This window comes from Oryzias latipes, chromosome 9 (assembly GCF_053564925.1).
Source record: "Oryzias latipes strain Hd-rR chromosome 9, Olatipes_Hd-rR_3.1".
In the NCBI taxonomy this organism is placed as follows: domain Eukaryota; kingdom Metazoa; phylum Chordata; class Actinopteri; order Beloniformes; family Adrianichthyidae; genus Oryzias; species Oryzias latipes.
The window spans coordinates 29,814,563-29,838,813 of record NC_136245.1 but is presented as its reverse complement, the minus strand read 5'-3'; the positions used below and the strand labels follow the sequence as shown (position 1 = coordinate 29,838,813).

Below are 24,251 nucleotides of genomic sequence, written 5' to 3'. Positions count from 1 at the left end.
TGATTGTAGATAACAAAGATGACACTTCTACAATCTGCAGCAAAACAAAACAATTTGTCGGAGAAAATGTTGAACACCAGAAGAACGGATAATTTTATAATTGATTACTTTAATCGTGGCCAAACTCAAGCGCAGATTGTGTGGATGTTGTCGGTCTTGAACAAAATCAGTCATCATCGTTTGAAGAGCAGGTTGGCCTGGCTGCGGCTGCGCAGGCGGCAGCAGTTCAGTGATCCCGTGGTTGTTGTCAATATTAGCAGAGACCAAATGATCGGACCAGACCGTCTGTGCGGTTACAGAATGATGTAATTGGCTGGAAGGACTTGTTTTCTTGTGATAACAAGATAGTAGATGTTGTTATGATGAGAAAATGGACCAAAAAAAAGCAAGGTAGGTTGTCCAGCTCTACATAGTGATGCAACCGAGGCCGCCCCCATTCACGTCAATGTGAAAGTCCATTTTTACACCAGAAATAAAAATATATAGTCCTAATGTTTATGAGAATTTTAGGTTGTGCACAAACAGGAGCATAATTAAGAGGAAACTGTGTTATCAGATTTACAACACTGTTCTTTTCTCTTCACTGCTCATCCCAGGTTTCAGAAAGGATTCGCAGCAAAGAGTGTTGCATTTGTAATGGTTTCATATTCCAAAAAACAAGTTTAAATGTAGAGTTTGACCATGAGAACCTATTGTTGACATTTTAGCGCTGCATCACACTGCCAAGGAAACGCGTGCACAGCCCTGAATTATTCTTGTCACGCAAACTAGACTTGATTTCTTCACTTTGGGAGGGAATAAAAGTGCAGAGCTTTTGTCTTAACCCTTGTGCTATCTTAGATGACCCCACCCTTACTTTGACGTGTTCTCCCTACCATGACAAAGGTGGATAAAGGTGGAAAGATTTCATGTAATCCATGGACACCAATGAAGATCACAAATCATTAAAGAAAAAAGTTGAGCGCACTGTCTAGTGGGTCTAAATGACCCAACTCCCAATGTTAAAGTGCCTAGGATAGCACAAGGGTTAACAAAAGGGCATTCTGGGTACACAGAAGGTCTCTGCGCAGACAAAGAAAAGCTGTGATTTTCCACCATATTCACTACATGTTTACAGTCATCCACTATGACAGTTTTAACATTGGCCAGATGGCCCTGATGGCAGAGGGAGCGCTGTGCTGTCAGCAGATCTGTGAGCAGAGCATGAAACCCTGACACAGCACAGCAGTCCTCCAGGGACGCAGTCAAGGAAACCTTCACAGCAGCCCTGCTGTCCTCACTGCTCTAAAACAGCAAGTGACACTGGAGGCTGGTTTGATTTTCATGTTTGTGCAAATACTTTCATCTGAGATCAATAAAATTGGAAACATTTCTCATGGAACTGCTACGTACCTCTCCCAGTTCAAACCGAGAATCAGAATGGGGAAGAAAAGTGATTGAAGTGACTTTAAACGGGCTGGTCTGAGTATTTCAGAAACAGCTGATCTACTGGGATATTCACCCACAACCATCTCTAGGGGGAACAGAGAATGGTCCGGAAAAGAGAAAATATTAAGAGAGAGGTTGTTGATGCCAGAGGTCAGAGAAGAATGGCCCGACTGGTTCCAGCTGATAGAAAGACAACAGGAACTCAAATAACAGCAGAAGACGACACCAGGATCCACTCCTGTCGGCTAAGAACAGGAAACTGAGGCCACAATTCACACAAACTCACCAAAACTGGACAATTGAAGATTGGAAAAAACGATGTCTGGTCTGATGAGTCTCCATTTCTGCTGGAACATTCAGATGGTAGGATCAGAATTTGGCGTCAACAACATGAAAGCATGAATCCATCCTGCCTTGGATCAACGGTTTAGGCTGCTGGTGGTGGTGTCATGATGTGGGGTATATTTTCTTGGCACACTTTGGGCCCCTTAGTACCAATTAAGCATGGTTCCAATTCCACAGCCTACCTGAGTATTGTTGCTGACCATGTCCATCCCTTTACGACCACAGTGTACCTGATGCAGGAGGAGGCACTATGTCATAGAGCTGGAATCATCTCAGACTTGTTTCTTGAACATGACAATGAGTTCACTGGGCTCAAATGGTCTCCACAGTCACCAGATCTCAACCCACTCGATCACCTTTGGGATGTGGTGGAACGAGAGATTGTCATCATGGATGTGCAGCCGTTAAATCTGCAGCAACTGTGCGATGCTGTCATGTCAATATGGACCGAACTCTCTGAGGAACGTTTCTAGTACCTTGTTGAATCTTTGCCACCAAAGATTAACCCTTGTGCTATCCTAGGCACTTTACCATTGGGAGTTGGGTCATCTAGAGCCACTAGACAGTGCTCTGAACCTTTTTTCTTCAGTGATTTATGAACCTCACTGGTGTCCATGGATTACATGAAATCTTTCCACCTTTATCATGGTAAGAATAACACGTCAATGTAAGGGTGGGGTCATAGAATAGCACAAGGGTTATGGCAGTTCTGAAGGCTAAGGGAGGTCCAACCCAGTACTAGCAAGGACTTGTCTAATCAAGCAGTCGGCGAGTATTTCTTCTAACACAAACTGCAATACACCTAGATATTTGCGTTTTTGCTCATTTCAAGATTAATTTTGGACGGGACATCACAACATATTTTTAGGAATCAATGCTTTTTAGGAAACTATACTTGTTCTATTAGCTGATTTTCTCTTATAACAAGAGAAAAACATCTTGTATTTTTTTTATATATTTTTGTACTTATTTTGAAAAGGATATTTTTTCCAGTGCAAAAAAAACACACACACAAAGAACCAGCCAATATATTTCAGTGGAGGCTGAATTTATTTAGCATCTCTGCTTCTAAGTTGTTTTTACGACGCACCCAGCATCATAAAGGTTAAAAACATTAATACAGTTGAATTGTCTAAAACAGCGCCATTATTAAAAATCAGTGAGAAAGTGCCTGCCGCATACCAACCAATCTGCCTTTGATCTTCAAAACCCAAATTCAGATTTAACAAACTGCAACCGTGCCTTAAATTCTCAAATTTTTCAATCCGCACTGGCAGATAAAACATGGGTTTGAACTCTCAATGCCAAAGAATCCCTGATCTTTATAAAAAATAACAATTAATTTTGCAGCCTTTATTAATAATTAAAAAAAAGAAACACCACAATAAAACACCTCCCCATATAAAAGACTCTTCCCCTCTTTCAGAGCAAAGTGATTCTTTTTTAGCCTTATATTTGCCAAAGTTTGTAGTTGTGTAAAAACACATATATTTCTACATAAACAGTACATAAAGCCTTTTAGTAAAAGGTAACAAAAACATCCAGAAAGGTTTCATCAGAAGGCACGAAGGAGTGGTGACACCGGCTGCTCAGAGAGGAGACGGGAACATTTCTGACCTGTTGCTCAGGTTTGAAGAAAGGCAGCATGTTGGCCACACGATTATCTCTGCTCCTATCCTGGCAGTGACTTTCTCCGTCACTTTGTTTTCCACATTTGTAAGTCAGGGACTTGTCTCCTGCAGTTCGTATGACTTTGCAAAAGCACATCCAGTGTCCCAAAATGTGGTCGTCTCACCCAGAAACCTGGATTTGATGTTTCTTTTGTGTCATACTGTTGAAGTCCCACTCTCCTTGGTTTCATTGTAGCAGTGACTGATAGTGGCAGCTGTTTGCTGACATGGCCGTGGTCATCTTCAAGGACAAAAAAGTGATCTGTTATTACTAGGCATTGTCGTATTTCTGCAGGGCCTCTTCTAGTTTTCCTGTGATTTTCTGAAAAAAGGCAATCTGCTGCTGCAGATAGTGCTGCATCTGAGTCTTGAAGTCTCGCACACGGATCTGGTGGAAGTGCTGGATCTCGGCGAGCGTTGCGTAGGAGATGATGTTGCAGCGGTCGCTGATGCCTTCGGCCTGGGCGCGGTCCATCTTGCCCTCCTCCACGTGTTTTTGGCTCTCTTTCACCTTAGTCAGGGCTCCTGTGAGGGAAATCAAAACAAGATGGAATTTAGGTCTTTTGTTAAATATAGGTTTAAACTACTCTTGTTTTCACATGTAGCTTTTCTCCCATGAAAACGTCAGTGTAAAGTCCCCCTCCGATCATCTTTTGATCTATTTTCTAAGTGTTTTCAGTCATCTTTTAATTGTGTTTATGCTGTCTTTTTTAGCCAACACAAAAAAAACCTGTGTGGTTTTCCAGGACATAGTTTCTGCAGAGCGGCAGAAGTTCATTTGAAATTCACCTTGTGGCAGTTTTTTTTTTTGCTTTCCCCTCCCCCATAGCTCTCTGTTTACACTCTATTTGAATAAAGAAAAACTCTGAAATGAAAATTTGAGCTAAACCTTCTTTATATATGTCCTCTTCATTAGAAAAATGCCACAAGACTATGTCAACAACAACTAAAACACAATTTTTATGGGAGTGGGTCTTTAAATTTTTAACAACCATAAAAGTTTGTGCTCATCTTGTAAAAAGTGTTTGTTTTTTTTCATTTTAGGGAAAAGCAGCCCAACAACCCAAAACCAAAGCAACTGTGTAAAGCTCACACACTGAATCAACTCTTGACTGCAGCCTTTTCTGAAGGGAGAATTCCAGCTGGAGTTGGAGTGCTGGTTAAGAATACAGCCGCCACAAAAACCCCAGCTGCACCCAGGAACCCCCAGAGAACAGAGCGTCACCGAGAAGTGAGATCCCATGCAGGAGCACCGGGGGCATGCCATGGGGGCAGTAGAGGGGACCCTCCGTCACCCACCACACCGTGCCACAGGGGGCTAAAGGCCGGTCACAGGGTGGCAACCAGCAAGACCTCATTGCTACGCCCCCATCCCCGCCACGAGGTGTACACATTTATGTCTGCAAGGCCGAGATAACCCCCCCCAATTTAAAGGTTTAAATTACTTCAGATCATCTGTATTTTGGCAATGATCTAAAGCAAAACAGTGTGGTGAGGGTGGCCCAGCGGCCAAGACCAAATTAAAACCACCGTCCCCTCCAGTGGTGACTTTTTATAAGATTATTATTCTAAACTTTCAGCCTACAATCACAGAATAACAAGACAAAGCAAAGATAAAGTCATTTTGAGAAGATCAGAGATCAGAAACGGGCTGCAAGCTCAAATTTTATGCAAGTACCCAACACAAAATAACCACAGCGGGTTGTTTTGATAAAAGCAGAAGGTCTTGTAGTAAAGACAATCTCAGGCAGACGTTGCACAGAAGCTATAAAAAAAATACATTTTTTTGCCTTAAAAAATCTCATACTTTCATTAAGATGAACTGGAATCAGCCAGTGTGGAGCTTTTATACCTTCTATCTGCATACCTGCTGCCCAAATCCCTCTGAAAACATCATTGCAGCAGCAGCTTGTTTAATGAGCATCTGCTCTTCAGCCTCAGGTTATACCTGAGGCTGAAGAGCATTGTTTGGACAGGTGAGTCTGTGGAACCTTTCCCCAGGTTTTGCTGAGTTATTTTTCCTTTTTTTTGTACATAAAGGGTGTTTTTCTGACGTTAAATATTTTCACTTTCTTCCCCTCAAGAATTACCTTCTCGACGCCTGTGGAGCAACATTCACTGAAGTTTTTGGAGTGATGTGCAAGTCATGTTTTCAAAAAAGTTTTATTCTGAAAGTGTGGCAGACGTTTATTTTGGCACTTGAAGCCTGTTTCCTGTGTTTCTCCAGCTATTGCTAAGCAGGTCGACACAGCAGCCTAAACTGAGTTTGGCGCCATGGTGAGTAACTCGTAAGATGCCTTCATATATATTATTATTATTATTTAATATATATTTGAAATGGGACGGTGCACATTAAAAATCATCATTATCATTTTATGGGCCAGGTGTTGGTTTGTCAACAACAATCACTAAAAATGCATAAAATGGAAAGCAAAAATGAGAAAAACTATAAAAAGTTAGTAAAAGTTTGAGAGCTAAATTGACATGGCCAGTGGGGATTCACACAGCTGCCAAACCCTTATACTCAAGATCTACCATCCTGCCTGCTTTCCTGCTCTCCCCAGTGTAAATTGGGGTTTGCGCTGCAGGTCTCAGCTTGGTTGCAAGTGAACCCTGGTGTGGTTTACTACAGTATGAAGATAAGCAGACTCTTTGGTTCTTACAGTGAAAGTAATTTCTAATATGAGCTATTTCTTTAGCATTTTTGGCACTATTATCCTACTGTTGAGATGTCAGTCTCTCTGTCAACAGCCTGAAAGTCCATTCATGTCTGTTCAGGAAGCCTGAAACCTGTGCTGGTAAAAGAACGGAAATTGACACTGATCTGGTTGGAGCAGTTGTGTTTAAAATTCACGGTGTGGATTTTTGCAATTTATGTTTCTATGATACACATTTGAAATAGGGTTCAGAGTTGGTGCTCACTGATAAATGTTTAATAAGCTGCTGCTGTAAGGCTGTTTGACTTTTGCTTTTGTCTCAGGTAGCAGGTGAAAGGCCAAAAAAAAAAAAAGCAAAGTAGCAAAGTAGTATCATTACCATGAATCTGTAGGTGGGAAACGAAAAAGCACATCTGGTGTGGAAACATGGAGAGCTTTACAATCATAATGAAAGTATTATCAGCATTTTCCTATTGCAAAACAGAACTGTTGCTGTCTTTGTGGTGGAGTCCTGTGGTTGAGGACTAACGACACTTGTTTGTTATTCTGTATCTTCAGACCACCAGCCCCCCACACACATCCAAACTTGTTGGGTACTTCTTTTGAAAGCATCAGCTCTTTGACTTCGCTCTCATCTAAACCACTTTATGACTCTATGGAGGTTCTAGGAAATCAACATTTTTAACCCCAATGATGTTTTGTTGACGGACGAAGACGTAAATGGTCCTAGTTGTCTACAAGTGAATTCATCAGGGAGCTTGTGTATTTTCTACATATCTTTTCAAATATCATTTTTTTTGTCTGCTCCTGATTCACAATTTTGATAAAGAAAACTCAGAAATGCTATTTTAAGCTTAATTTTCTCTTTATATGTCCTTAATCAATAGAAAAAAAATGCCACAAGAACATGTTAAAAACAGTCTTCATCAGAGTGGGTCTTTTAAAGTTTCATTTCCTCCTGCAAGCTTTTTTATTTTAACATATAAAATCATTATTTCAGCTAAATATGGTATGGAGTCCATTTTTCTAAACCCACCGGATCCCTTTAAGGGGTCACAGGGTTGCTGGGGCAACACAATCAATTACACTCACTAGGGACACCTGAGAATCAGCTATTAACCTATGAAGTATGCTTTTAGCCTGTGGGAGGAAGCTGGGGTTACCAGAGAAAACCCACGCATGTAAACACCACGCAGAAAGGTTCCAGCCAGGATTTGAACCAGGGCCTTCTCACTGTGAGGCAAGCGTACTACCCACCATGCAACCCTTTCTAACACAGAGCTGCTGTTGCTGTGGGTCATAAAGATGCGATGGGAGTGTTGATATCAACTTGTTGCAATTGTTTGCAAAGGCAGACGCTATTAAGAAACATATTGCAAGGTATTTGACAAGAATAATCCACTGTTTGCTGAGGTGAGTCAGGAAAAACGTCGAGTTTTGACTTCGCAAGGAATTTTTTTCAAGTATCGTTACTTGTGTTGAGTCATCAAACTTTTATTTACCCTTTTTGATTTAATGAAAATCAAATATCTAATTTATTATTTTCATTGTTTACAAGAGGAAGAATAAAAACATTATAGACTACTTTTGTTTTTTTTTTGTACAGCACTTAACTAATGAGTTCAATTTTCCCAAGAAAGGACCCTTCCTTCTCCCCTCAAAATCTAGTCATTTGCTGTGTATTTTTCCTCATCTACTCACTCTGCAAAGAGCTTTTTAAATGTCTCTAAACATGAACTCAACCAAACACATAAAAAAACACAGATGAACACAAATTCCCCTAAGGGTCTCAAGCTTCTTGTGTTTTAAAAGCCCACTAATGGAGTAAAATGACATAATTATTACCAGGGAGACGTTAAAAGAAGGACAAAAGGTGGTGTCAGCAATTTAAGATGCAAATGCAGGAACGTTTTGCATCTTGTGCAAAACAGCTTACAGGAAAAACAAACCCAACAATTATTTTAACACTTCTGCAAAGAAAAGATGCTAGGTTCTCTTTTTAAAGAAAGGTTGTTACAAAATGTCCAAGACCAAGTTTTTAAATGTCTGGTATTTTAAAGAACCTGTTTTATTAAAAAAATTAATTTTACCATTTAAATTTGGAATTTAAAAAAAGTTTTTTTAATGGGGTTTAAAAACCTTAGATTCTTTATAAGTTCATGTTTTTAATCATGGATGAATAATATGGAACTTTTGGCCAATACTGTCTGTTATTAATTGAAGATCAAAAAAATCTCCATTCAAAGTTCTGTTATTTAATGTTAAAACCATTGACTGTATATGGAAACTGGACTGAGTGACCCCTCCCTCCTCGCGTTCCGCTGGTTCCCAGAAGCTGAAATCCAATAGACGTCTAGAAATAAATAAACAGCTATTCGTTCTATTTGTCAGAATAACCAACATCTTCTTGATAATCCTTTATTTTTTTTCGGTAGTGCAATTTTTCCAAGTTATAAACTGACCAATGAGATGTATCTTTAAAAGTATCTGGGGCTCATTGGCCCCAAGTTGAACGTTTGTGATTGACATACTCTCCTGAGCCCGCTTTTCAAGTGGTAGGGTAATGGACTTCCAACAAACTCACTCCTGATGGCTAGAATTGTTGCTACTATGACTCAGACCAACAACTGCTTACTGACGTCGTCTGGCTCCAACATGGCGCCCTTCGTATTGCGTCCACATGTTTTGTATGCATAAACAACTGGATAAGGGTCAGTTGGCGACTTCAGAGGAAATCCAATTCCCTGATTGAAACACAACAGGGAGAAAGGTTTTATCTGCTAAAAATACATTAATATTCATATTGTTATAAGCCCATTTTCGAAGATCAATAGTGATCAGCAGCTGCCGTCAGCTCTCTCTTTGCCAGAAAAATTAAAAACCTTGTTGGGATTTGGATGAAAGTGATGCTTAATATGATTTATGATACAAACGGCTGCTGAACATTGAAATGTTCCCCATTGAAAGGCAGTTGCATTCAACGTGTTGCTTCTGGATTATGAAAAAATACTTTTTATTACGTTCAGAAAATTACTGCTAGATATTTGCAATACTAAAGTTAAAGTACCATTAGCTGTCACACACCTAGGTATGCGATATTTGTTCTCCGCATTTGACCAATCCCCTGGCGGGGGCGGTGAGCTGCAGACACAGCCACACTCGGGAACCATTTGGTGGATTAACCCCCCATCCCAACCCCTTAATGCTGAGTGTCAAGCAGGGAGGCCTTGGGTCCCATTTTTTAGTCTTTGGTGTGACTTGGCCTGGATTTGAACATCCGACCTTCCAGTCACAGGGCGGACACTCTACCACAAGGCCACTGAGCTGGTAATACTGACGATTTATGATCAAAATCAAGACTAAAACAGACAAATTACCTAAAAACGACAACAATGATTTATAACAAAGAAGATGTAAGTTGTTATAAATACTTGGGTTTTTAGGAAAGATCATATAGAATTGAGTCTCATGTCATGTTAAATTGCGCCTCAGGCCTTTAAAGGTCGCAAGTAATAAATATTGTTGGTTTAGGCATCCAGATCTTCAGCAAAAGCTCCAAATCCAGCAGGGGGAGCAGCAGACGTCCTCCCGGGTGGACAGACATGGCACTGAGCCCTACTGAACTTACATTCAGACCTAATGCAATCCCTCAGTTACACAACAGCAGGCTAAAGCGAGCGAGTGAGCGAGCATGTGGCCATCCCTATCTCATTTCCATACGGTCATTCACCGCTGCCACGCAAAACAGACAAATGTGCTGCAACAATGCTGCAGGCAGACCTGCAACGTTAATGTTGACTCATCAGGAAAACCAACATCCTCTTCTCTCTCATCTTTCATCGCCGTCATTCTACAGACTGTGCTTTCAGTGCAGATACCAGCAGCTGACATACTGTTTGTAGGAGTGTTGAACTGGTTGAATAAAGTAGAGAACGGCCAAAGGATACGCAAACTAAACTTTTCATAACATGAAGGGCCTTTTTTTTCAGAGCGTCCAGTGTCCTGCAGCGACTTCAGTTTATGTTTTCAATTTAAGGAACACGTTTTAAAAATTAGAATGACTCCAACTTTTTTATTCCATAATATTTTCAAAACTTCCTTGGAATATCCTCGATACTTGTGTTTTGGTCTCATTAGTGGATTTTGAAATATTTTTAAGCAGCCTCAGAGATTTTGGGCCCATTCATGTTTTCGATTGGTTTCTCTTGCTCTGATGTCATCATATTTTGGAGAGTGGGGGGGTTGAGATTGTTTCTTATGTCAACTTTTTATTTTCACTAGGTACTAGGTGTGTGCAAACATGGGGGGGGGGGGTTGAGGATGTGGCGGGGGAAACATTTTTGCTCAAAGTTGCAGTAAAAAAAAGGAAGAAAACAATCTGTTTCTTACAGGCCATGATAGAATGGGTTAGTCTGAGCACAATACTAGGTATAAAAACCGCCTTATGGGTCATTTAAAAAAAAAAAAGTGTTGCAGCACCAGAAATACTCCGGCTCTGCCATAAAAAAGGCCACCTATCACTCTAGTTACTGTGAGCTGCAGTTGCTGTTATCCACGTTTTCCTGGATAGTTTGGATAAAAGCTCACTGATGTGAGTTAAAGATGTAGAAACTTTGCAATCCTCCTAACGCACGCTTTTACTACCAAAAATAAAGGAATGTTTTTGGGGGGGAAAAAAAGACGATTTAAACATCCCTCTAGTTTAGAAGCTGAAAATCAATAGTTGATGGCGGGGATCACAAAGGTGACGGCTGAAGGAGAATCAGGGAAAGCCTCACTTCACTGGGGTGAAAGAAAAACGACCCATCAGATATCTGTTGTACTGCTGAGTTAATTAAAACAGACACGAAGTAAAAAGTGGAATACAGTCAAAAGATCAAGTTTAAAATACAAATAACTGCTTAGTAATATTTGCAATTATTTCCCATTAAAGAAAAGGAAGCAGAAACCTTTCTTCCACTTAAATGTGGTTCACCTTTACAGGTTTTTTGTCTTCTTCTTTGGACGGCTGACAGTTTTACTGCCATGTCTGACAAACACGAGCTCTCCTTCATTGTAAAGTGAATAAGGAAACGTGCGCTTCACTTCACAGCAGCAGCTGCGGCCTGACTTCTCGTCAGATGTGGTGAAAGGAGTGCAGACGCCGCCGACGAAGCGCACAAAAGGAACAGCAACACGTGAGCGGACATTTCCACCGTACGCAGTCAGGTGAGGTGATGCCATGCACTGATACTAAGAGGACAACAAAAGACCTGAAGAACAAGCTCCAACACAAAGAGATCCGTGCGGTTTCCCGCAGGATGAAGCAAATGCAAATGCAGATCATTTATTCTCACGTCACCACCGATTTGGAACAGGACGAGCTTGTTACCTCTGGCACACTGAACCCTCCTTTGCCTAATATTGAAAGTAAATGTGTCTGCTTGCAGAAAGAATTTAAGAAAAAGGAAATCAAAAGTGTAAACCTGATTGGTCTTAACTAAACAAAACAAAACCCAAGTATCAGAACTTCCTCTGGTCCTCGTCGTCTCTCCTGTATCACGGTGTTTTCTTAATATTGCGCCTGAAGCGAGGTCTTCCACATGTCTTATCTGTGCCATGACATCCCGCCAGCCTGCGCTGAGACTATTTGACCCCTTATTTGGGTTGTGGGCAGCCTTGATTTGAGCTGACTGGGGAGTTTTCGCCGCCTAACACACAGTCTGTTTCCACCCCCACCCCACCTCATCCATTGTGGCGTGAATGAAGATCAAACTTGGATTCTTTGCAGGCATAGTCACCACAGCACAATGTACAACTTGAAACACCGGAATGACCTCACATCAGCAGAGCGAAACAATGAGAACAGAGGTTTAGCACAGACAAAAAATAAACACACAAAAAAAAACGAGTTTGTGTTTGTTAAAATCCAGCAACATGGAACATTTGAGGCCTAACTAATAATCTGATGGTGAAATGAAACATGCAAAAGCAGAGCAGTCAGTCAGGTTTACATGAAGGAAAAAAAGGAGTGGTTCACTTTACATTCATGGTACTTTCACATGCTGCCTCACCCTGAACATTATTAATGTTAAACCTTCAAATGTCATCTATTCCTTCAGCAAAAATCATGATAGTTTGATTTTAGCAGGTCGACCTGGACAGGATAGGATTTGTTCTCTGGCGTACCACAAGGCACCAATTTGGGGCACCTGAAGTTTTGCATGTGCATAGAAAAAAAAATCCATCTGCTGTATATTCACTCTACTTAAACACATATACTTGGACATAAACAACCTATTGTTTTTTATTTCAACAACCCTATAGGAGTCCATATACCGGTATATCAAACAGGCATGTTGATTTTAAAAGTGATGAGCTTTAGTTTTTGTTATTTATTCAATTTAAAATATATATTTGACCCGTGAATGTTTAGAAAACCAAAATGGTTGTGGTGTTGCTTGTGATATTTTCAGAAAATGACAGTTCTGTCTGAAAAGAACAAGAAGCGAGAAATAATTTAGCCAATTTATCCTGGGATTTGAGAAATATGGTTAAAAATTGTAATGCAGCTCATTTTTAAACTTTAGTGGCTACATCTTAGCCTGTGAAATGCAGGTTATTTTAAACCTGCAGGGTCTAATAAAAGCACTAAACAAAGCAAAAGGCTGCCAATGATTAATAAAAATACGTAACCCTTTGCGGCAGAATAAGCACATCATGTCCTTTTTCTGAAAGGCAGAAACTGTTGTGCACAACGGGAGAATTCCTCTCAACAGAACCGCTATGATTTTTGCAAAAACATTGCACCCAATTGATTGACAACACCCAGCAACCAAATATAAGTAGGGACGCCCTAGATTAGCCGAACAAACTGGTCTATCTGTGCAAAGACTGGAAAAGATGTGGTCAGTCATTCCTGGAGGAGCGGGTTGTTAATCTTGTTTTGTTTGGAGGGACGCTTAGTGTCGCCACATTAGCAACCGTGGAAAATAAAGCAGAGAAAACCGGGAGCCTCCCTCTTCAGCGAGCTGCTGGGTTGAGCAGCAGTTTCCAAAGGCAAACACGCCTGTTTGTACGGAACCTCAGTGCTGTTTCATCAACTGTCCAGAACTGATGAAATGATCCTGATCCTCAGAAATGACAAATGTTTGGCTTTGCTGAAACATACCATCCAAAGTCTGTTCATTTGTTTGGATCATTGTTACTCTTTAAAGTCCCACTCTGATGAAAATGGCATTTTCTGTGTTGATGCGTTTAGCATGTTCTTGTGTCCTTTTTCTGATGATGCAGGACACATTTAGCTCAAAACTGCATTTCGGAGTTTTTTCTTTATTCAAATTGTGAATCAGGAGCAGATGAAAAAATGGTTCGAAAATGTTAGGTAGGGGATGTAAGCGGCTGTAAGCTAGCAGTAGAGCGTATAAACAGAGGGATTTCAGGTATGGGTGATGGGGAGAGGGGAGGGACTCCTCCGCACTAATGGTCCCACCCACAACTTAGAATCACATTTCTCTGCGGGAACTATGTCCTAGAGAAGGACATAGGTTTTTGGACACTGTTTTTAGCCAAAATCCCAAAACCTGTGATGTTTTCTAGGACATAGCTTCTGCAGAGCGCCAGTAGTTCATTTATGGAATGAAGTACTTACTGCCCATCATCCATTTGTTTATGTGCTCTCCTGCTGGTTTACTGCTCCCCACGGCCCCCAGCTAACATTATCAATGCAACAAAAATTGCAAGCAATTTTGAAGCTATCCAGCTGTCCAGTTCTGAGCCAGACGAGGAAAATGATGACGTTCATGGACCTAGTCGTTTGAAAGTGGATTGATCAGAGCAGAGCAGGGAGCTTGCAGCCGGTCAAAGCAGCTTCTGCATCACAAGCTTTTTCCAACTGCATTTTTTTGTCTGTTCCTGATTCACAATGATTTGAATAAAAGAAATACTCAAAAATGCAAATTTAAGCTGAATTTTCCCTTATGTACGTCCTTTATCATGAGAAAAATGCCTCAAGAACATGTTAAAAACACCAAAAACAGTTTTCATCTGTGTGGCTCTTTAAGCCTATAGTCTGTGTGTGTTTGCATCTACCTTTTAGCTGATTTTAGAGGTTTCCAGAACTCAGAGTGTTTTTATGTTTACCTTTCTGAACATGGATGATGTCTGGGTAGTTTGCCATGTGTCCCTGGTAAAGAGCCAACAAATCCATGATTGGGTCGAGATCCTTGCTGGGCTGCTCTGAAAAATACTCTCCGATTGCTTCATATGTGTCTCCGGTGAAGGAGATGGCGTGGTTGAGTCCTGAGGAATACGCCTGCTGGTCCATCTCGAAGGCTTGGCTCAGGAACTTGAAGGACATCCCCACTTTCTGATACTCCTTCCTGAAGCCGCTGATCTGCTTGCGAGCGAACTCGCTGACCGTGGCGTGTAGCTGCAGGGCGCTGTCGTCCATTCTTTTGGAGAAGGTCTTGAAGCCGTCCACTTTGCTCTCGACCTCCTGGAAGTCCAGAGGAACCGCTGGGGGGCTGATGGTGAGAAAGAAGTTGGCCCCCACCATGTCGTCCTTCTCTGCCTTCCTCTTGCCTTGCTTCCAGGCCTTCTCGTCGGCGCTGTTGCAGGTAAGGAAGTGCTGAAAAACGTCACACCGGGCCAGGACGGGGTGGCTGGTCATGTGGTTCATCCACCATATGAGGCCCTTTCTCCTTTTGGAGATGAAGTCCTCCTCAAAGCGCCCCGTGGCCTGCTTCTCTGGGATGTGCGGCACTGAGATGACGGGAAACTTCTCCACCAAGCGGGCGTAGAGCCAGTCAAAGTGCTTGTACCGGCGGTTCACTGGGTTCTGGGTGTGCGTGGGCGTCAGCTTGTAGGAAATGTAGCTTTTCATGCCCTTGAATTTGGTCTGTTTGGTGGGGTCGTCGATGGCGCAGCTGAACGGGTAAGGGTTCTCCTGCCACTCTGGACCATAGTTACCCATCACCACACAGATCTTATCTCCATCCTTCACAAAGCCTGCAGCCTCTCCCAGCACAAACGCCTCTCCACCTGACTTGACGAAGGTGGAGAACCTGTTCAGGTTCCTGCTGACCGTGGCTGAGCTCTTGGCCTGCTGCGCATTGCCTCTGGACCCCGTGGATGTGGACACCCTGTAGGTGGAGGGTCCGTTCCCTTCACGGTACCTCCCCCCCACAGGCTCGTCTGCCACCGTGGAGCTATCGTCCCAGTCATCGTCCCAGTCATCGTCGCTGGCCTGCGTAACTGAGAAAGACGACAACCCCGAGGAAGACTTGGGAAAATGCTGCCCTGGAGGCTGGAAGGTGCCGTCAAATCCCGAGGACGGGACGTTGGAGTACCGAGAGTCCGCCAAAGTGTCGCCAGATGTTCCGCAGCTGTTGCTGTTTGAGGCGGCGTCGTTCCTCAGGATCTCCACGTAGGACGCGGGGAAGAGTCCTCGCTCCCCCCGGCCGTTCGCCCCCTCCAGCCAGCCCTCAATGTCCTGCTCGCTGTGCAAAGTTAGGAGCTCGCTCTCCTTCACCGACAGCTCCCCCGGGTTCTCGGAGGTGAAGTCGTACAGCACTCTGGCTCTGAGCGCCATGATTCTCCACAGCTGGAGGACGGGGGGGTCAGCGCAGCCGCAGGCAGCGGGCTCACTCACGGCTGGCTGGCCGGGACAGAGCAGCGGGCAGCCGGACGAGCGCTACTACGCCCCCCAAACTGACCGAAAAATCCCCGCTGTATCCTTCCGCGATCGCTCCTTTCTCTTCCTGGAACTTGCGTGGGTTAAATCAAAGGTGGTGGACGGTGCTCCTCTTCTGCCTCCCTCCTCTCCTCTCTGCTCGGACGCTTCTGCCTTAAAGCACCGCGCAGCAGCAGCAGCAGCTCATCCAGCAGGCTGACTAATCGAGCGCGGAGCGACTGAAGCTCCCAGACAGAAGTAATCAACCGCCTCATGGCAGCAATAACAGATCAACCATTAAGATGTAAAAAGACACTTTGACAGGCAGTGATGATCTAGATTAGAAACTGTGGAACATCTTTTCGTTGAATGTTTGCATGTAAAAGAGTTTTGGTCTTCTTTTCATAATTGGCTTAAATTTTTTTTTAAAAATCATCATTAACCCTTTCAATTGGAATAGCATTAAAATTTATTGATAAAAAAATCGGAACTTTCTGATTAATGTACTGGTTGTGATTTGAAAGCATTTTATTCATAATTATAAATTCTCAAAGGTGAAACCTCACATTAATGGATCACTAAAACTGCCTCAAACTATTCTCTAAATCTTTACTTTACATGAGTCACAAGAATGCCCAGACATTGTGTAATTTATTTGATGTATTTAAACTTTTGCAATAGCTTCCCATTTTTGTATTTATTTAAGTTATATTTGTTTTCATATTTGTTTTTTGTCTACCTTTATCTCATCATTTAAATTATTGTCATTGACAGACATGCCGTGATTGTTTGTTAAATACTTGCTTCAATAAAAAAGTCTCACCAACATAAAGGAGGAGCTTTTTATTTTATTTTTTATTATTATTTTATGTTTTTATTTCATTTTATTTTTTTATTTTATATTATTCATTTTTCAAAATCGTATTTTGTTTAGTTTAAAATAAAATAAGTTTTACATGGTAAATAACATGCACTTTATTCCAGAAGGACCGAATTAGGACAACTATAAAAAAGAGAAACTCAGTGGATCAAATAAATTAACTTCTTCCCAATCCGTTTCAAGCAACAAACCAAAGTCTACTTGAGCTGTAACATATGTAGTACACTCATTACTCCAAAAAAAAGTCTAATTATGTTTATGAGTCATTATACTGTCAAAAGAGAGGCGTCATTTTCTAAGATCTTTGTTAATATTTCTTTATTTTCTAATCAATGTGTTACCTAAAATCTGAATTGGTTTGATACATCTGTGCTTTGTATTTTTTTAGTTGCAGCATTCAGTTATTTTTTTTTATGCTTAAACTAAGTCAAATCAAAAAGGTATTTTATTATTAGTGTATTTATTTATTTTAGTTTAGATTTTATTTTATTTCTTGCAGCAAAGTCTCCCCTCACAAGCATGCTTCAGTTAACTTTTTGGGGCTCAAATCCAGAGCTAATGTGAATTTTGGCTTTTCTATAGTTTGCAATTATATCACTGACTGGTTCACCAATTTCCCAAAAGGTTTTTATTTCTGAGCCAATTAAAAAGAAGGACATTGCGTTTAGCAGCTTACACAATAAATAAAATAAACAAAACTATAGTTGAAATACTTGTAACTTGTGATAAAACACTAAAAGTAAGAAATGAGCAGTGAATTGGGATTGACTCCCTCAAATGTTTACTGAATCTGTTTCAGGGTCACAGGGCTGCTGGAGCCAACACAGCTACCTTTGGGCGAAGGTCACCAGTCTGTTGCAGGGCCATGCGCTCACACACCATCACACCTAGGGACAATTTGGAGAGAATTTAGGACTGTGGGAGGAAGCTGGAGTGCCATGGGGAAAACCCACACATGCAGGAGGTGAACCTGCAACTCCACACAGAAAAGACACAGCCAGGATTCGATCCAGGACTGCGAGGTGAAAGTGCTTACCACTACACCACCATGCATCACTAAGATTTCATATGAATAGATATTGGATAATGGTTTGTTTTTATGGTGGGTGTGGTTTTTGGAGATTCTACTGGCTTTCTTTTGATCTCCGTCTGGTCGATGAACCACAGATCTGCTCTTCTGCCGTCACCACTCATTGCTGGTCTCCTCTGTTACCTTCTGAGCAGTTTCCAGACCACACAGTGCAGCAGTAGGTCAGGATGCTCTCTATTGAATGTAGAATTTAGTGAGGAGGTGCCGAGGAGGAAGACCTCAATTTACTAAACAAATACAGTCTTTGTTGTGCTTTTTTTTTATCTTGTGGAAGATGTGTGCTGTCCAGGTGAGATTAGCAAAGAATCTGAAGACAAGGATTTTGAAGCTTTCCATCCTTTGTATCTCCTCTTCCAGTCTACAGGGGGCGGCCTCTGTGTGTGTCTGGATTTCCTAAAGTCAAATATTATATCAATATTTATGCCCCTTTAAAAGCTAAACAATAGTTCCACAATAAATTGTATTCTGGAAAGCTTACTTATTCCTAATTTTTGCTTGTAAACCTGTGTATTTTTATGGGATGCATCATATCAAAGGATTGATGAAACAATTTAACCTTTTCATATATAGAAAACATTGAGCCCCCTTGTTAATATTATGGACACTTTTAGAACTCTATCTACAATAACAGTGGCATGAATAGAAAAAAATCCTGCTTTTATCATTTTTACTCTTGAAAGCTATGTGAACTTGATTAGCAAACATTTATTACAGTTTACTGAATAATAGCTGAAATGTCCACTTTGTTAACTATAAAAACTAACCTGAAACTAGAATATGCTGCTTTTATACACCTTGGCGGTTTGCTAAAAATGTATGTATAATTTAGATAAAATCACACATTTCCTATCCTTTTTAAATGCATAACGTTGTTAAAATACTAGTTTCAAGTTTCCCAAAATTATTTTTTTGACACAAATACATTAGAGTAGTTTTACTTGAGTCGAAAAGCAAAAGCGTGCGACAGAGGAATGCATGGAATTGCACTTCTGTCCATGACGTCAATGATAACTGCAACGAAGTGCAGAAAGCAAATGCAACAATTTTCCATTGTGAAGCAACATTGCTCCTCCGTCTCCAGCATAGCAAAAAAAAGTCACGTGATTTACCTGCGTCTCTTTCAGACTGTATTTGTTCAGGAACCTGTGGTCGGGGACTTCACAGATCTGCCAACGTTCACACTCATAAACGCAGAAAATGTTTGTCATTTTTTGCTGAAGTAAGATTCTGCCAGTTTGGTCCGATTGGGATTTTGTCAGGATGAAGTCATCGACTGTCGTTCTACAGGAACGCTCTTGACAAAACGCCAACATGTCTGACAGCTTCACAAAATGACTAATTCAACATAGTTGAGTCTGCCACTCTGTACATTTATTTTTAGATCTCACACAGTTTCATTCATAACTCATGAATCACTGGACATAAAACACATGAATCAGTACGTAATAGTGAACTGTTCTATTTTAGGCATAAGTCTCACCCACAAGCTTCTGCTTGTCAAGGCACTTAAAATATTTGGTGTCTTCTAAAAACTAATCAACAAGAAAGAGTAAAAATGTAAACACGGAGGCAAACAGTTTAGAAATAGTTAAGAAATCACAAGCAATCACAGAATTAGGCACAAAACAATACAATAAGCATTCATACATTCATTCAAAGACGTATCAAACTTAGGATAATTAGATATCATATTATATTATATTATATTATATTATATTATATTATATTATATTATATTATATTATATTATATTATATTATATTATATTATATTAAAATATATGATATAAAACCATTCTGTTGAAACAATCCACAAATGCCTTAAGTCCTGGATGAATCCAAATTTTTTAAGTCTCAATGACTGCAAAACAGAGGTAATGGTTTTTTGGCACAGCTCTGAGTCCTCCACTGCTAATCCTGGTTCTTTAAATGAATATGTGACACAGCATGCAACACATTTAGGAGTGAAGGTGGACTCTGAGCTGAGACCAGACAAATAAAAAAAACTGGTTTGTGAGTCAAGCTTTTTCCACCTAAGGCAGCCAGAGTCAGACCTACTGTATCTTCAGGAGTTTGAAACGGTCATCCACGCTTTATTACCATCAGGCTGGATTACTGTAATTCCTTATACGTGGGGCTCAGCACCTCAGCCATTGCTCGACTCCAGCTAGTGCAAAATACAGCTGCTCGTCTCTTCAGCAAAAATATGATCACATCTCCCCGGGTTTAGGTGCACTGCACTGGTTGCCTGTTCATTTTGGAATTCATTTTAAGATTCATGTATTTGTTTTTAAATCCTTACACGACGAGGTACCGGTTTACCGGTTTACCTGCAGCCTTATGCCCCACCCCCTGTCCTTTTAGATCAACTGATCAGCTGATTCTGAAAATACTGAAAACAAAACTCAAACCTATGGGAGCCGTGCTTTTGCTGCAGCAGCTCCAAAACTCTGGAACAATCTTCCAATTAATGTTAGAAAGACTATATCACTGCCTGGATTTAAGTCCTCTCTTAAAACCCACTTTTTTAATTAAACCTTTAACAAACAATGAAGAGGTTCCCTCTCTGTCTTCTATCCCACCACATTTCAATTCATTCTGTTTTATTTAATGTTCATTAAATGTTTGGTTTTAACGATGTAAAGTTTTTTAAAAACTTTTATCTATTTTTATGTGATTATTTACATGTTTTATTCTTGGTTATTCTACAGCACTATGGGTCTGTAAGGGCAACCTTTATTATTACTTTTCATTTATTTTTGCAGAAAGGAAAAAGAAAAGACACATCCAGAACATTCAGACTGTAAAACTCCTCAATCACTCCATAACTGCAAAACAGGGACTAACCTGGATGGTTTGCTATTATTTTACTGTAATTTAATTTAAATTGTATAATTTATCAACTAATTGATTTACCGGTAGTTCTTATTTTTGTAAGCTTATAGGCAGTTGAATTTCCCTGCTTGTAGAATCTATTCTATTCTATTCTATTCTGATGTAAGCAAATGTTCTAAGCAGAAAAATATGTCCTTTCTTGTCAAATCATCTTCCAGCAAATTCTGAGGTGCCATGATCAGACTTTTTTACACTTTTATAAACTCTGGATTCGTCTCGTCTCCAAACACCCTCAACTTTCTCTTGGCATGCACATTTATGTTGTGGTGTGTCATCTGAATATTGGACTGAAGAAACAACACATTCCTCCCTGAATCAATATTCAGGTGTTTTGGAGCAATTTTGAGTAAATTCAATTGTGAGAGAGCCATGTAGTTTTCTTTTGACTCAGCATGTGAGCAGGGGCAGTTGTGAAAGGAAGGTTAAAAACATCTTTGCTGCATCACATTAGTTGTGACTGTCTGGAGGAGTCACAGGAACAAGAAGGAGAAACTACAAAGTTTTTTTTAACCATTTTAAAGAATGTTGTTTCAAAGGAATGTTGCTTCATGGTAGGGAATTTCTTAGATAAACTGACACCATCAGTGTTTGTGAAAGAAAATTAAAGTTTTTCTGAGCAAGCCATGGTGAGGTTAGCAAGCTGGATTTCAAAAAAAAAAAAAAAAAAATCAAGACGAGCCAGAAATCACAGCATGGGCCATTTAAAAAATTAACACAGATGTGCCAGAAATCATGATGGAAATTGCACAGAAGGAGTGGAGCCAAAGACCTCACAGTCCTACATATACAAGGTGGTGAGATGATGAAATAACAGTCAGAAGGTGGAACATTACAAGAAGATGCTAAGGCTACAAGGACTGTTTGGAGTTGAAAATGCAAAATGTGAAAACACAAAGATGACGAGGGACTCGCAAGAGGACTTGGCTGCTGAAAGAGGCGAAAATTGTGCCAATTATTGCAGCAGTAATAAAAAGTACATCTGGGGATGAAGATCCAGGAAAGAATCGGAATAATAACTTTCATGTAGGGAATTCCTCTGTGGATTTCAAGGTCTATAATTGCCAGGGGGTCGGAGTCTTACTGTTCTGTTCAAGATCTATTAAGAAAACCTGATGGGATTGATTCATCCGAGAAATGAAGTTCTGCGGAATTACAACCCTTGTGGCAAAAACAGAGAAGTGTGATGGGTGCTCACTGATAATTAGTCATGACTGAGACCGTCAAGCAATATGATACATGGTGGTGGGAATTTAACACAAAAAATGCCCTGAAGGTGAGAATCCTGTGGGTGTGATCAAAAAAGAAGAAAAGCGTCGAAAAAAGACAGAGCAAACAGAAGAAACCGAAAAGGATGAAGTGATCCAGGAGGAAGAGGAGGGAGGAATACAAGTAATGGGAAGGTGGAGGTGGAGTCAGAAGAACTAAAATAAAAAAGGGAGAATACAAGAAAAGTCAAGGAAGTAGAGAATGAAGAAACGGGAAAGGAAATCTATAAAAAAAAACAAATGAGGAGGAAAACGATGAAAACAGGATGAAGAAATGAAAAAAAGGAAAGAACAAGCAACAGAAGGGTGGAGGAAAAAATGTAAGAAACAGGGGAGGAAAGGGAGGAAGAGATGAAGACAAAGTGGAACACAAGGAATGGGAGATGGAAAAATAAAGCAATGTTTTTTTTATCATTTGAGAAAACCTAAGTTGTGGGGTTGTTGGTACCTTCAGGCATGAGCTGCCATGTTGGCTCTGTGACACAAATGTAGTGTCTGTCAGACATTTCTGACAATTCAAAGTTGTAGCATTGGAAACTGGAAGCATTTAAAGTCAACTGCAACTCAACAAATAGAGGATGTAAAATTAGATCAGCTTGCATGCTTGGAATAGAAGACCCCCTTTAAAATTGAGATGTATCATCTCAAAGGTTTCACATTCATTGGTCCCAAAACAAGTTACATGATATTTGGAGGGAAGAATCATGCTCCTTCTCTGGTAATATGGTCAGAGAATCTTGCTGGGGGGAAGAATGCCAAGTGATACCAACATATATGCATTATGCCAGCTATATAGGAACATATGGGGCTGTATTGAAGCCTTTGGGCTAAGGCCTCCTAACCCCAATTAAAAGGAAGTTGTACAACATGCATGGCAGAAAGAGAGAGACGAGAGAGGGGAAACTGGGTTTCTTCTACAGCATGACTATGCAAACACACAGCAAGTCCTTTGTGAGGCAGGCCTCCTTCTGCTGCGTCCATGCACGACCTCATGACTTTTCTCAATTGGCTCAAAATCCCACAGAAATACTTGGAAATCTTTGGAGAAGAATGGCTGCAAAATGTGAACCTAACTCAACAAAACCTGGGAACCAACGTCTCAGTTGGTGTTATGGTCAGACAACATAGATTAAAGATGTTTATTGAACATCCATCCATTTCCAAAGCCACTGAATCCCTTTCGAGATCACTGGGTTGCTGGAGCCTATCCCAGCTACTGCTGGGCGAAGGCGGGGTTACCCTGGGCAGGTTGCCTGTCTGTCATAAGACTTGATCAAACATCTACATTGTTCTTTCACTATTTTGGTTCATATGTGGGTTTGCATCAGGTGGATATTTTAAAGCTGTGATAACTCATATAAATCGGTCACCCCCTTTGATATTTATTTGTTGACTGCATTCAGTATTTTAGGAAACAAGACAGTGAAGCCTAAACGCTTTTGCCATCAAACTGTCGACTTCACTTTGGTATATACTGCCTCCTGGTGGATTTCTTTCAGTACGGAATAAAACTGTTTTCAAAAACAGTAACTGTAAGACAAAAAAGACGCCGTTTGATGTAAACATTTAGCAGTTTCTTGCAGATGATTTCTCAAACTTTTGAACAATTCTACATTGTGTTTTGATTAAATGATTGAAAACCTTTGTCTCAAATAAAGCAGACTAACACACCTAATCGATAAATCATCAAATTGATCATAAAAGACTGGAAGAAGAGGGTGAAGACATGGCATGGATGGATGGATGGACTGACGCAGGGCCAAAAGTCTGCAACCTTAACCATTGTACTATCTCACCCTTACAATGACGTGTTATTCATACCATGACAAAGGTGGATAAAGGTGGAAAGATTTCATGTACCGGTAATCCATGGACACCAGTGAAGATCACAAATCATTGAAGAAAAAAGCTTCAGAGCACTGTCTAGTGGGTCTAGATGACCCAACTCCCAATGTTAAAGTGCCTAGGATAGCACAAGGGTTACACGCTAAAAGAGCCATTTGGTCTGGTATTTGTGGACCAAAACCCTGCCAGGAGCTACAAAGTCCCACCTCAAATAATACACTATTTACGTTTTTATCACTATTTAGTTATTCATTTATAAAATTCAGCTTTTAAAAATGTAAAATAATTGAGAAATAGCAGTGTTTAACATCATTTTCTTTTGACAGCAGCAGAGTCAAGTTCCTTTCCAAATAAAATACACATTGTGTTTAAAACAAGATTCTTCTGCTGCAACAGATGTACTTCAAGTCAAAAATGGCATTTTCAGTCATTAAGACTTTGGTTATCATCATTTTTTACTGTCAAATACAAACATGACAACACAATCCAAATGAAAAAACCCTGTACATGTTAAGGCAATTCTAT

The 24,251-nt window shown here is 40.5% G+C and overlaps 1 protein-coding gene across 1 annotated transcript; it reads right to left on the bottom strand.

The window, feature by feature from the left end:
• Positions 1–2,804: 2,804 nt before the first annotated feature.
• On the bottom strand, positions 2,805–16,943 carry snx18a (sorting nexin 18a). Its single transcript, XM_004072150.5, has 2 exons — positions 14,222–16,943; positions 2,805–3,968 (listed from the first exon to the last, which is right to left on the bottom strand). Exons 1-2 carry the CDS (start codon positions 15,669–15,671, stop codon positions 3,715–3,717), a joined length of 1,704 nt encoding a protein of 567 aa, XP_004072198.1. The 5' UTR covers positions 15,672–16,943; the 3' UTR covers positions 2,805–3,714.
• Between the last annotated feature and the right edge of the window lie 7,308 nt (positions 16,944–24,251).